Source organism: Gymnoscopelus braueri, assembly GCF_963280865.1.
Source record: "Gymnoscopelus braueri genome assembly, chromosome: 10".
Classification (NCBI taxonomy): Eukaryota; Metazoa; Chordata; class Actinopteri; order Myctophiformes; family Myctophidae; genus Gymnoscopelus; species Gymnoscopelus braueri.
In genome coordinates, this window is record NC_137611.1 from 45,544,789 (window position 1) to 45,560,096 (window position 15,308).

General features: G+C 46.2%; 1 protein-coding gene across 1 annotated transcript in view; it reads right to left on the bottom strand.

The window, feature by feature from the left end:
* Positions 1 to 15,308, bottom strand: part of LOC308093616 (receptor-type tyrosine-protein phosphatase N2-like) — a gene marked incomplete at both ends in the record, with an annotated part of 233,685 nt that overhangs the window by 23,749 nt on the left and 194,628 nt on the right. Inside the window, 2 exon segments of the mRNA XM_080439948.1 lie at positions 7,680 to 7,753; positions 9,775 to 10,010. Of these exon segments, the coding sequence (XP_080296074.1) occupies positions 7,680 to 7,753; positions 9,775 to 10,010 (310 nt within the window).

Consider the following 15,308-nt stretch of genomic DNA (forward strand, 5'->3'; position numbering starts at 1 on the left):
TGTGTAAAAGCCCGGGGCTGATCTAACCCTATAGGCTACAGAAAGCCCAGGGCTAGCGTAACCTCATTTCACACTGGTGTTTATCAACCCCGGGGCATTGAATAAGTTCCGGGCTGTTGAGGATTCACACTCGAATATCAGAGCCTGTTAATATCTTTAACCACTTAAACGCCTGTAACTCTTAAGAGAAACTGGAGTTGAGTTACAACTGTATTCGGATCCACTTATTCCGTCTACACCAAATCTGCAATGCGACACATTGTGAGCTTGTAGATCTGCTATTTTAGAATATGGGGTTCAAGAGGTTAAAACGCTCACAGTCACAGCACAGAACTTCAGTTAATTCCAGTACACACGTATGTTTCATTTGCCAGCAAATCCTTCTATAAATTAAACAAATCTTTGCTTGTGAGAGTGTGTAAATGTGTGTGTATCCGTCCCCCACGTATCCCAAGAACCGCCTGACCGATCGTCTTCAAACCTGGTGTGCGTATCACAGAGCACCCGAGGCAGTGCGGTGCCAGGCGTGAAGTGGGTCGTATTAGCGGTTGTCCAGGTCTGCCAATGGAGTTATGGCTGTTTAAAGCCCGGCCAATAGGAACACAGAGGGGGGCGCTGTGGCACACGTGGTCACTCTGGATGCCACACATGGTCCCTGGTGTGGCTATTCTGATGGCTGACCCCTGACCAGTGTTGGTGCCAAGTTTGGTGAGGATCGGAGCAGCGGTACGTTTGTGACGTCCACCCACTAGACAATTTTAATATAGAACACTGAGGACATCAGGGATTTCCATGTAACGGCAAATGGTCAAATGGCGGAGCGGTGTGCATTCCCAATATGTCTGGCCATTGGTGTCCGTATATAAGTACTGGTCAGAAAATGGCCATCATGTATCACAGGTGCAACAGTTAATCGAACTAATCTATTTATCGATTACATCAAAAAAATATAATAAATTGATAATCAATCATGTGCGGTAACATCTGCTTCAATGGTGTACAGCCTCACAATTCAGTCACTCATACACATCCGTATAACATATGTCTGGGCCTGGACCGCTGGCGTACCGGTCCAGGCACCTGGGCTCTAAAGTAGCCTGTCGCAGGTTCGAGTCCCGATTCCCGACGGCCTTTGCTGCATGTCACCCCCCATCTTTCTCCCATTTCCTGTCAGCCTACGATCCTATCCTATCAATAAAGGCATAAAAGCCAAACAAATTATAATAAATAACTGTACATCTGGGATTCAAACCGGCAACCATGGCAATGATGATATCATGCCACCCCTATAACTACTAGAGACCATACAGACAGAGTGAGGGTTAGGTAGGGCAGATGGACAGGCAGACAGACAGACAGACAGACAGACAGACAGACAGACAGACAGACAGGCAAACAGACAGGTGAGAGAGTTTGGAAGTTGAGTGACACGCGCAACACATTACCATGTAAATTGAATGGAAAATGTCATAATTGGGCCCGGGCCAATTTAGCTGCCAAGCAATTATGTTTGGAGGAGCCATTATTCCGAGGGCTTTCTTTAATGTTCCTCTGAGCCTTTCATATACGACCACATGATAATATGATGCTGATGAACCAAGCTTTACGCTCATTATTATCACTCCCTATTAAACCTATTAGATATGGCTGGGAAAGGTGTAACGGTGTACGTTTGAGCGCACGTGTGTATGTTTGTGTGTGTGTGTCTGTGTCTGTGCGTGTGCGTGTGCGTGTGCTTGTGCGTGTGCGCGTGTGTGTGTTTGCATTACTATACTTATGAGGACCAAATGTCCCAACAAGTATAGTAGAATGAGAGAAATAGACGTTGTGAGGACCAGGAAAATGGTTCATGGATAAAACCGATTTTTAGAGATAGGTTTACAATTAGAAAAAAAGAGGCAGGTTGGGTTTAGGATTAGGATTAGACATTTAGAGGTTAGATTTAGGGGGTTGGAATTAGAGTTAAACATGATTTAATACTTAGTTGCATGCCAGTGTCATGCACCGAAAAAATGCTTCTGTGATGATCTTTGATCTTTAAGCTCTACACCTGCTATTTTAGGCTAAAATACATTAACACATTAACCGCCAAGAACGTAGTCCTACGGTCCGTTAAATCCAACTGTTAAGCGCCGAGACCATAGCCCTACGGGCTGCGGTCTTTTCGCGCATGCGCGGTCCGGGTGCACTTTCAGAATTTTTTTTATCCACTTCCGTTTCCGGTTTGATGACAGGAAACGGAATTATTTGGGATCCGGTTTTGACGATCACGTCCGCCCTCGTTCTACAGACGAAACTGAAACTCAATTCTCTTCCTGTAGTTTTTTCTCCTCGCATTTCACTGTTTAACGTAATCCGCTCTAACTCAAACATGGATGCCCCGTTTGACACGCGATCTTCACTGGGAGATACAGGGAGATCTCGCGGATGTAAACAGACCGGCTCAATCTCAATCTTAAGGATTTTAACAAGATCTATGGCGACATGAAAAAAACAAAAAAACAACAAAAACACCTTGGCACTGGTGAGTACATTATGAGATTAACCTCTGGCGGTCGATGTGTTAAAAAGAAGCATTGTAGAAAAAACTGAAAAGGAAAAAAACTTTATTGTGAGGACAATATTCCTGGTTGTTTTCAGGTTAAAGACAAGATTTAGGGAGTTAGGCTTGCATGTACAATGAGGAAAAGATTCAGGTTGAGGTTAGAGTTATGATTGGGTATTTAGAGGTCATGTGTAGAGGTTACGGTTACAGTTATACCTGATTTACCTGATGTATGCTTAGTTGCGGATCTACAAGCTCTGAGAGGCGTTGTGAGCTTGTACATCCGCTATTTTCGGGTTTACATTTAAGGTAAAAAAGAAATGTAAATGGCACTCGTAACATCGCCATCCTAAAATATCCTCACAAGTGCATTAATACAAAGGTGTGTGTGTGTGTGTGTGTGTGTGTGTGTGTGTGTGTGTGTGTGTGTGTGTGTGTGTGTGTGTGTGTGTGTGCGTGCGTGCGTGCGTGCGTGCGTGCGTGCGTGCGTGCGTGCGTGCGTGCGTGCGTGCGTGCGTGCGTGCGTGCGTGCGTGCGTGCGTGCGTGCGTGTGTGTCAGCCGAGGGGCGGCGGGCTGAGGACAGTTATCTTGGCAGATAATCATCCGTGATGAAGGCTGATGACAAAGGCTGGTCCGACAATTAGCGGCCATTTTGTTCAAACATGCTGCTCACACACAGGCTGCTGGTGATGGGGAGAGAGAGAGGACTGCAACTCTGTCTGTCTGTCTGTCTGTCTGTCTGTCTGTCTGTCTGTCTGTCTGTCTGACTAATTCCATCATTTCTGTCTTTCTCTCTCTCTGTTTCCTGACACTTCAGTTTATTGTCTGAGATCCGGCATTGTAACATTTTGTGTGTGTGGGTGTGTGCGTGCGTGCGTGCGTGCGTGCGTACGTGTGTATGTGAGAGAGTGTGTGTGTGTGCGCCAGTATCCATCTCTATTGTAAATATCTCAATACAACAACATACGGTCTGACTGCCAACGTACATAACAGCACAGTGGCCCTCATTTATCAACGGAGCGTATAACTGGCTTATATTTTTCCATATATTCGGCCGTACACCAACGTCGAAGTCACATTTATCAATGAATCCTACACAGCCAATCCTGGCGTACATCAGGTCGGAGCTTTGATAAATCTCACGTCTGAAAACGAGCGTCATTTAAATAACACGCCCTTAAATATTCTCAAAACGCCCCGATTTTACGACATGAAGATTGAAGAACCAGAATACGGCCAAAGACATCATCATGAAAAGCCAATAAGAAAGAGTTTCCCCGCTCGCCTCGCCACACATGCACACGCACACGCCCCTCCTCTCTCTCTCTCTCTCACACACACACACACACACACACACACACACACGCCCGCCCAGCCGTGTTTTTCATGTAATCCGTACCGTAGCGGTACAAGCTTTGTCACGTAGGCTTGGAGCCTACATGAATGACATATTATGATACCAATCACATCGCCATGAATGGAATACGTTTGTATATTAATTTATTTAACCCATGATACCGAGCAGTGCACAAGCAGTCATGTAGGATAATATTCCCCGTGAGACTCGGACGGGCGGCAGTGATTACGTCCCCGTCCCGCCACGTTAATAAGAGATTGGAGCGTCGGGTTTATATCCTTAACCCAGCCAGGTTGTAGTCTTCAAAACTCTCTATGACATAACTCCATAACATAGGACAAGCTACTGTAAGTTTGTACTCACTGTCCATGAAAAGATCGTCGGGAGTCCCGAAAATGCACTCGCAGAAGCGCTGTATATTTTGAAAATAGCAGATCTACAAGCTCACAACGGGTCCCGATGCGACCCGTTTTTGAGCTTGCAGATCTGCTATTTTAAAATAGCCAATGCAACTGAATGACTGTTAAAGCAGTTTGTTTAAATTACTTTATAAAATGTTATATTTTCACAGGGATTATTTATTAGTAGATATACATTTTAGGAGTGGATTATGTGTCCAGATGCCTGTCAGACAGTCAGACAATGCTGCTCCGCAGGTCTAGAATGGAATAAACGGGTGCAGCCAACGTCAACAACTGGTCTCGACCAGACGTGAGATCTCAGCGTATGGTAGGATGAAGACCACGTCAGGATATATTGATAAATGCCGAAAGGTGCGGTGATCTCGCCGTACGCCCATTATTTGGGCTGCACCGCGTTGATAAATGAGGGCCAGTATGTGAGTAAAACATATACACAATATGTGAAAAATATGCACTTGAGGTACTTCCTTACTACTGGCAGTGTGCACAAACACAATCTCCCCCTGGCCTTGCTTTGTGGAGATACAAAGGAATAAGTGAAAACAAAACAGAAACAAATCAGAGAATAAAGCTACAGTGCATAAGAAAGTATATATATTTTTTTTTTTTTTTTTTTTTTTTTCTTCTAAATTTTTATCCCGCGATTTTTGTAACCCATTTTTTTCACCCGGTGCCAATTTCCTAAGTGATCCTGGGCGCTACACCCGCCCTACACCAGCACTACACCAGTCCCCCACAGTAGGGAGGCCAGGGCCGAGCTCATGCTTCCTTCAGGCATGAGAGCCAACTGAACTTCTTGTCACCTGACAGGAGGGAGTTTCCCTGATTGGACGTAGCGCGTGGAAGGAACACGTTATTCCAACCAGTTCCCTTCCCCTCCATCAGGCGCCCCGGCTGTCATGGGGGAGGCGGTATAGCGACCAGGATTACTACATGTTTTTGTGAGGGTATTAACTACCCTAGGAGACACGGGGAGAACATGCAAACTCCACACAGAGTAGGCCCTTTTGCCAACCCCACCTAGGGTATGGGCGCTGATGACGCGGAGGAGAAGACACGCCCCCAGCGCCCACAGCGTCCCCCGGCGGGAATCGAACCCAGGACCTTCTAGCTGAGGCGACAGCGCATAAGAAAGTATATTAAAAAAAAATCAGTAAGAGGCAGCGGCAAACAGAAAGGTCTTTAGCTTTGATTTAAAAGAACTGAGAGTTGTAGCCGGCCTGCAGTTTTCTGGGAGTTTGTTCCAGATATGTGGTGAATACAAATTCAACGCTGCTTCTCCACGTTTTGTTCTGACTCAGAAAGCAGACGTGTCCCAGATGACCTGAGAGGTCTGGATGCTTCATGATGTAGCACAAGATAAAGACATTTACATGTATTTTGGCCCTAAACCATTCAGGGCTTTATATTATGAACATTGTATCTACACAACTTCTTTGTATGAACCTCATACCTGGCAATAATGTTGAGCATGGTGCATGCCATGGTGAATGGTACATGGTTTTATGGCAGTGGTTCTCAAACTTTTTCATGTCAAGGACCCCCAAAATGATATGTATTTGGCCACGGACCCCCATCTCAAAACATTTTGTTCCAGGGACCCCCAAAAGCAAAGATTTGAGTTACAAATGTGTTTTTTTCCCCCAGAAATAGCAGATGTACAAGCACTCATAGCGCGGCAGAGTGAGCTTGTACATCTGCTATTTTTGAATGGCCAAAGTATAAAAGGAGTTAGGTGGTTTGTCCATTATTAATTAGAATGACAAAATCTCCACATTAATGGTAAAAAGCCTCCTAACTCCACTTGAGCTGTATTTGGATGAAGTGATGATAATATAAGGACACATTCAAGTATCTGACAATGTATAAAGTCACGATACCAACTTTTATGAGGCAGTATAGTGTTGTTCTAAAAACACATTTTTTTTTTTTTCATTTCTTGAAAAGTTCATATTTTGGACATAGCTGGTTTCTGCCCGACAGCAGAGATATTGAATGGTACCATGAGGTTTGGCAGTTCATTCAGCTTGAAACGGAGCAGTCTGCTCCTCTTCCTCTTGTTTTATCCTGTTGCTGTGGGAACGTGGACAAGCAACATGAGGGGGGGATTTGAGGGGGGAATGAGATTGTCAACAGGGGTTACAGGAAATGTAGAGTACCCCTCACCTTTGTGTGCGTGTGCGTGTGCGTGTGCGTGTGCGTGTGCGTGTGCGTGCGTGTGTGTGTGCGTGTGCGTGTGTGCGCATGTGTGTAAGAATCCGTGTGCGTGTGTTTTTTCAGTTTGTTTGTGTATATTTGTGTTTATGCAAGTGTGTGTGTTTATTAACAAGCGTTAATCTGTGTGTGTGTGTGTGTGTGTGTGTGTGTGTGTGTGTGTGTGTGTGTGTGTATGTGTGTGTGTGTGTGTGTGTGTGTGTGTGTGTGTGTGTGTGTGTGTGTGTGTGTGTGTGTGTGTGTGTGTGTGTGTGTGTGTCAGTGTGTATTGTCCCCTGAGCCCCACTAACAGGCTTTAGGTGTGAACGTGCAAAACAGTACTGAGTAAAACAAACACTGTCCGTAAACACTAACCAGCACCTCATTAGCATAAAGCCAAGGTCACAAACAATCATCTGCCACGACCTGCAGTGCACACCAATGCAACACAAAATAACCTGCGGTGCACACAGAGCGAACCTACGCAAAACAAAACAACCTGCGATGCTCACAGAGCGAACCTACACAAAACAAAACAACCTGCGATGCTCACAGAGCGAACCTACAGTACGCAAAACAAAACACTCATTCACTTGAATGAGGTTTTGGCTGGACTTTACACTTGATTTTATTACCTTAGTAAACATTTTCATAAATACTTTGTTTTCAATCGCTATTCTAGTATGGTGTTAATATACAGAGAGGTTACTCACTATGGGGCTGTTTTATTGTCTACAGTATGGTGTTAATGTACAGAGAGGTTACTCACTATGGGTCTGTTTTACTGTCTACAGTATGGTGTTAATATACAGAGAGGTTACTCACTATGGGGCTGTTTTACTGTCTACAGTATGGTGTTAATGTACAGAGAGGTTACTCACTATGGGTCTGTTTTACTGTCTACAGTATGGTGTTAATATACAGAGAGGTTACTCACTATGGGGCTGTTTTACTGTCTACAGTATGGTGTTAATATACAGAGAGGTTACTCACTATGGGGCTGTTTTACTGTCTACAGTATGGTGTTAATGTACAGAGAGGTTACTCACTATGGGGCTGTTTTACTGTCTACAGTATGGTGTTAATATACAGAGAGGTTACTCACTATGGGGCTGTTTTACTGTCTACAGTATGGTGTTAATATACAGAGAGGTTACTCACTATGGGGCTGGCATTGATGTAGTCTGAGTTGCCTTGGCTGCTCTCCACCTTCAGCCTGATCCTGGAGTGATCATCTGCAACGCAAACACATTCACTCCATCAGTCAATTTGTTGTAACACACACACACACACACACACACACACACACACACACCCGCCCGCACGCACGCACGCACGCACGCACGCACGCACGCACGCACGCACGCACGCACGCACGCACGCACGCGCACACAGAGACACACACACACACACACACACACACACACACACACACACACACACACACACACACACACACACACACACACACACACACACACACACACACACACAGCACATAGTATACTGTATCCCAGTGGTTCTCAAACGTTTTAATTTCAAGGCCCCCCGCAACTCTGAGAGTGTACAAATGTAACCAAATGGATCCATTTGTAAATGTGTTGACGAGACGTGAATGGGGCATTTGGGAAAATACGAAACAAACCGCGTCCCGTATTGGTTCAACACGGAACGCAACATTTAATTCTCAAATAAAGGACGATTCTTTTACGGGACGGGTGGTAACCCTACTCCACACTACACAACGTACCGGATGAAAACTACTAAACATACATGGTCTAGCTACTGGAAAGAAAGACCATGAGCACAGACTCGCACATTGGTCTGTGTCTTAATGCCTATCAAACAGGGGTCCTTGAAATTGAAAAGGTTGAGAATCACTGAGCTATAACTGCTACACTCTTTCAGAGTCAGGCTGGCGTTTGCAAGAGTAAGTGAATGGCCATCCTTGGAGCCTTGCCCAAAAATATAGTCATACATACTTATGTTATAGTTGCAGGGTTTTCAACTGGTGGTCCATGGACCACTGGTGGTCCGTGAAGGTATCTGCATGTGGTCCCTGACCAAGCGTTCAGTAAAATAGGAGACTGAAGGGTTTTATTGTTTCTTTTCTATTATTATTATTCTTTTTGTGTATGCTCAGTGTTAAGCGGACCGACAACCTTGGATACATAGGCCTTCATTTACTATATTCCGTTAAGGAAATCCCGTCACTAGCGTCAAGAAATGTGTCTCTGGGGTCTAAAGTGTATTAAGGGGGAGTGGCAGCCCGATGGCACAGAACTTGGGCAAGGGGGTTTCGGGGTTGGTCAAATTGATGAGAGGGGGAGCGGGACCACCGCTGGTAGAAAGGGAGTCTACAGGGCTTAAAGGGGTGCAACCGGGGCGATAACCGAGAAGAAACACAAGACCAAGTCAGTTTGCTCAAGATTGGTTCAGCAGAGTGCAAGATTTTTTTTATCCCACGATTTTTGTAACCCTTTTTCACCCGGTGCCAATTTTCTAAGTGATCCTGGGCGCTACACTCCCCCCACAAGCCTAGGGAGCCTGCAGGGCCGAGCTCATGCCTCCTTCAATGCATCAGAGCCAACTGACCTTCTTATCACCTGACAGGGGGGAGTTTCCCCGGTAGGATGTAGCGTGTGGAAGGAACACGTTATTCCAACCAGTTCCTTTACCCTCCATCAGGTGCCCCGGCTGTTATGGGGGAGGCAGTATAGCGACCAGGATTACTGCATGTTTTTGTGAGGGTATTAACTACCCTAGGAGACACGGGGAGAACATGCAAACTCCACAGAGAGGCTCTTTCGCCAACCCCACCTAGGGTATGGGCGCTGATGACGCGGAGGAGAAGACACGCCCCCAGTGCACACAGCGTCCCCGGCGGGAATCGAACCCAGGACCTTCTAGCTGTGAGGCGACAGCGCTACCGACTGCGCCTCCGTGCCCCTGCCACGGGAAGTTTATGCTTGTGGGAGGTCCTGCGCGGCTCCCGCCAAGTAAATTTAGCTGACTTTAATATTTGCTGTGTTTTATTTCGTTCATTATTGTTAAATTCAGTGTTGATTCAGTGTTGATGTTGTGTGTGACAGACGTGTATGGGGCATTTGGGAAAATGCGGAACAAACCGTGTCCCGTATTGGTTCAATACGGAACGCAACATTTAATTCTCAAATAAAGGACGATTCCGTATTTTACGGGACGGGTGGTAACCCTAGGACAGACAGACAGACATAAAGATAGACAGTATACATACATGCCACCACAGCGGTGGTTCTGTTCTTCTTAGCGTTGGCGTCCCTCAGGGCCGCGGTGCAGGCGTTGGGCTCAGCCTGGTAGGCACACAGAGCCTCCCACTCCTTCTCCAGACGGTCCTTGTTCTTCAGGTGGTCCTCCATGTAGGCCTGAAACAACACAATGAGAACCAGTACGCCGCTTGTTAAATATTTGGTAGTTGCGGGACGCGTTTTGAGCCGGCTCGAGCTAGACTGGCTATTTTCAGCGAAGATATGTAATGTAGAGCGAAAACAGAAAAGTCACTCGTACAGAGCCCTGGGGGACTCCGCTCGACAACGGATAGGCTTTAAGTTTAATGACATGCCCAAAAATAGGGATGCCAGGTTGAAAGAGACACACTTTTCCCAATTCTCTTTCTCCTTTTAGAGGTCAGCTAATAGGCCTGGTTAGGAATAGCTCTCTCTAAATGACAACCAATTTAAAGGCAGACCATTACCTCCCATGCTGTATTCATAATTAATTAAGGCTGTGACTTTGATCAAGCGGCGCTAATGAGCTCGTCAGACGGTACGAACTGCAAGGAGCTACAGTAGCGCTGTTGCTAGTGCCACGCCTAACAGCTTAGGTACCGTTCAATGTTCATGGGAGGGCTCCATTGGAGGAATACTGGTTGTTCTTGTCTGAGGGATAGGAGTGGCAGTAGTGGACAATAACGATGTACTTTCTTTTTTTTTGGTATTAGCATTTTTGGATACTTTCACTCCACTACTACATGCCAAAGACCAATACTGTACTTTAGACTCCACTACATTTCTAGGGAGGGGGCAAAGTACATCACTAAGCCCAATTTCAAATATAGTGAAAATAGCGAAGTATGAAATAAAAATTTGCATGTTCCTCCGTATAGTCTTTCTGGGCTGTCGAGTGATGTGTCAACAATTCCACATTCTGCTCCACCCCTACCCCCTCACCTCATACCCAACCCATTCGCACTCCCAAGTAGTACTATAGTGACTTCATGGGACAGGACCAAACGTCAAGCGTTTGACATAACGGGGCTCCTCTTCACGTCATTTGACGCCATCCCGGTGACTTCCACATTCCTGGAATGCGGAAGTGCCGTTCTCAAACCCAAGAGGTAAAAGGGTGACAGCCTCTGTAAAAACAGTTAAAACAACGGAGGCACGCCGTATGAAGCGGATTTGAGCCACGAGAGGCACCACCGAGTGGGCCGTTAGGCGAGTGAGTTGCCGTGCCGAACGTTGCCGACACATCAAATGTTTGCCGAATGGTAAAATCCGCACCAAGCCGCCACCCGCTTGCCACCTTGGGAGTGAGAATGCGTCGACAGTCACGACCCATCACGAAGGCTGACCTACGATGCTGTGTTGTTTCATATCTTGAGTTATCATTCAAAAAAAGGAAAGAGTGAGGTTTCATGTCCCTTTAAGTACAGTACTCAAGTAAATGTACTACTTTACTGAACACCACTGTATTTCACACTGCCATGTTGATGTGTGATCGTTCTGTTTATTTTTTCCTCTTTCCATCTTTCTTGAAACTGCCTGTACGAGAAATAAATTCACCCACTTTCTTTACACCTGTAAACCTGTGATCGATGTGACAATAAAGTTTAGTTGAGTTGAATTGAGGAGAACTTTTAGCTGCTCGCCAAACGAATTGCGACCCCAGGGTCCGTGCGCGTGCAGGAAAACGGGGGGTGGGGGGGGGGCAGGAATTTTTTTTATAAAAGAGGAGAGAACAGAACGGTTGGGGTGCTGGAGGTTGTTAAAATGGCTGCCGTGGGTTGATTTATAGCGTGGGTTACAAATGGAGGAGATGTAATTGGGAAGTGGATTATAAAAAAAGGGACTAATGTGCTCCTGCTAAAGAGGTTTTCTGTTAAAAACGAAAACCGCTTCACAAGAGGATGTCTGGTTATCTAATGTTCGATGAGAGGATGACGAGGGTTTTAAAAATAACCGCACACACACATATCACTCATATGCGCAAACACACACACCCACACCCACACACACACGCACACACACACACACACACACACACACACACACACACACACACACACACACACACACACACACACACACTGTATTCTTATGCAGGCATTTACCCAGTAAAATACTCTGTTTTTAATTCCATTGTAGTGTACAAATGGAATCAAATGGACCCATTTGTATGTGTAGGTGTGTGTGTGTGTGTGTGTGTGTGTGTGTGTGTGTGTGTGTGTGTGTGTGTGTGTGTGTGTGTGTGTGTGTGCGCACATTCAGGCCTCTATGCAGTTACACACAATTACACAAATAGAAGCAGAGAGAGAAACACACACACACACACACGCATACGCACACGCACACGCACACGCACACGCACACACACACACACACACACACACACACACACACACACAAGCAAACGCACACACACACGCACCCACCATGCAGCATCTGAAACAGCCTCCACTCCTTTCATCTCTCTCCATCTCTCCTCTCCACCATCTCTCCCTTCATCTCTCCCTATAACATTCTCATCCCCTCTTTGCCCAAACTCTCTCCCCTGATCTCCTCTCTCTCGCTCTCTCTCTCTCTCTCTCTCTCTCTCTCTCTCTCTCTCTCTCTCTCTCTCTCTCTCTCTCTCTCTCTCTCTCTCTCTCTCTCTAGTTAATACCAGGGTAATAGGGTTTTGGGAGGCAGTGTAAAGGGATTATTGCAATCCAATCAGAAGCTGCTGAGATCGCCCTGTGTCGCCCAAACACCGTCTAATCCCCTTTACTGAGGGGGGAGGGGGGGGGGGGATACAGCTGCCCCAAGGTGTTTTGTGAAATCACTCCTAACGCAATAAGACTGCATCAGCGCAGGGCGGCCATTGTTGCCTCATGTACTGCTGCTGTATGAGGGGTCCTGTGATGATGAAGTGAGAGAGAGAAAGATAGAAAGAGTGTGTATGTGTATGTGTATGTGTATGTGTATGTGTATGTGTATGTGTATGTGTATGTGTATGTGTATGTGTATGTGTATGTGTATGTGTATGCGTATGTAGGCTATGTGTGTGTGCGTGTGCGTGTGCGTGCACATGCGTGTGCGTGCGTGTGTGTGTGCGTTGAACCGAGGGGCCAGTGTAAAAATACAACAGCTGGAGAGCATCATAAGCATCCTTTAAAACTACAAGCAAGTTGAGAAACGAGTCGATTGAGGAGACAAGCACTGTGATGTGGGCACCGGTGTGTGTGTGTGTGTGTGTGTGTGTGTGTGTGTGTGTGTGTGTGTGTGTGTGTGTGTGTGTGTGTGTGTGTGTGTGTGTGTGTGTGTGTGTGTGTGTGTGTGTGTGTGTGTGTGTGTGTGTGTGTGTGTAGACAGAAGATGAAGTGTTTGATGTCATCACTGAGGAGTTGAGCTGAGTGGAGAGCGCCAACAAAGCTGAGAGGAGACGAGACGAGAGGAGGTGATATGAGGAGAGGAGAAAGGAGGTGATATGAGGAGAGGAGGTGATATGAGGAGAGGAGAAAGGAGGTTATATGAGGAGAGGAGGTGAGATGAGGAGAGGAGAGAGGAGGTGATATGAGGTATAAATACTACTAATATAGACAATTAAGAACAGTACACATACTGTAGGACAATTGAGTTAACAGAACAACACAGAGGTAGTGATCATCATGTAGCCCAGGGTCATTCAGTCCATCCAGAGGATACGTTCCTCTAACCCTATTAGTATTTAAACCAAGCCATGTTTTAACCACATAAAACATCCAGTCATAGCTAAATAGACCTGAGTTACACACAGTTGCGCTTGGACCGCTTCTTTTCGTGTACATCTAAAAAGAATAGGCTATCTACAAGCTCACAATCTGTCACAACGAGATTGCAATGTGAGCTTGTAGATCGGGCTATTTTTGGCGAAGTTCCCCCCCCCCCCCCCCCCCCCCCCCCCCCCCACCCCCCCCCTGAATAGGCATGCTGGGGTTCAAGTGGTTATGATCAGTTTTAAACTTTGGACGGAAATTCAGGGATTTCAGATCTGCTGGCAGAGCATTCCACTAGTGGCGGCGTAATGCAATGCGTTCTCACCCGTGATTGTCCTAAACCTGGGGGGAACATGGTTTAGGGCAGTAGCAGCCAGGAGCATCCCTCACTCTGGACTAGTAATAAATGTTTTATTATTTAATGTATTATTTTGCTGCTGCGACGCGGATGTAAACAAAAAGTGTCCGGGGGGTGGGGGAGGGTCTCATCTATCCACTGGAACAACATTTGTTTTACCCCGATCGGCCATTTTGTTGAAATCGCCTGTTGAAAATGGCTCGTTTTCACCCAAAAAAAAAGAAAGAATCCGAGCTAGAATTTTTTTTTCTACAACTCGTGGACGGAAGGGATGTTTTTTGGGATGACGTCACATCCGTCCATTCCTAAGTAGGGTTAGAGCGCCCTCTTGTGGAAGCAAGTATTTGGGAACGATGCCATTTAGGATCTAGAAAACGAAACACGATGAAAGATGGGGAAACGAGACAAAGACAAGAGGTTATATGAGGAGAGGAGAGGAGGTTATATGAGAGGAGAGGAGGTTATATGAGGAGAGGAGAGGAGGTTATATGAGGAGAGGAGAGGAGGTTATATGAGGAGAGGAGAGGAGTTTATAAGAGGAGAGGAGAGGAGGTTATATGAGGAGAGGAGAGGAGGTTATATGAGGAGAGGAGAGGAGTTTATAAGAGGAGAGGAGAGGAGGTTATATGAGGAGAGGAGAGGAGGTTATATGAGAGGAGGTTATATGAGAAGAGGAGAGGAGGTTATATGAGAGGAGGTTATATGAGAAGAGGAGAGGAGGTTATATGAGGAGAGGAGAGGAGGTTATATGAGGAGAGGAGAGGAGTTTATATGAGGAGAGGAGAGGAGGTTATATGAGGAGAGGAGAGGAGAGGAGGTTATATGAGGAGAGGAGAGGAGGTTATATGAGGAGAGGAGAGGAGGTTATATGAGGAGAGGAGAGGAGAGGAGGTTATATGAGGAGAGGAGAGGAGAGGAGGTTATATGAGGAGAGGAGAGGAGGTTATATGAGGAGAGGAGAGGAGAGGAGGTTATATGAGGAAATGAGAGGAGGTTATATGAGGAGAGGAGGTTATATGAGGAGAGGAGAGGAGGTTATATGAGGAGAGGAGAGGAGAGGAGAGGAGAGGAGAGGAGAGGAGAGGAGAGGAGAGGAGAGGAGAGGAGAGGAGAGGAGGTTATATGAGGAGAGGAGAGGAGGTTATATGAGGAGAGGAGAGGAGGTTATATGAGGAGAAGAGAGGAGGTTATATGAGGAGAGGAGAGGAGGTTATATGAGGAGAGGAGAGGAGGTTATATGAGGAGAGGAGAGGAGAGGAGAGGAGAGGAGAGGAGAGGAGAGGAGAGGAGAGGAGAGGAGAGGAGAGGAGAGGAGGGTTATATGAGGAGAGGAGAGGAGGTTATATGAGGAGATGAGAGGAGGTTATATGAGGAGAGGAGAGGAGGTTATATGAGGAGAGGAGAGGAGGTTATATGAGGAGAGGAGAGGAGGTTATAT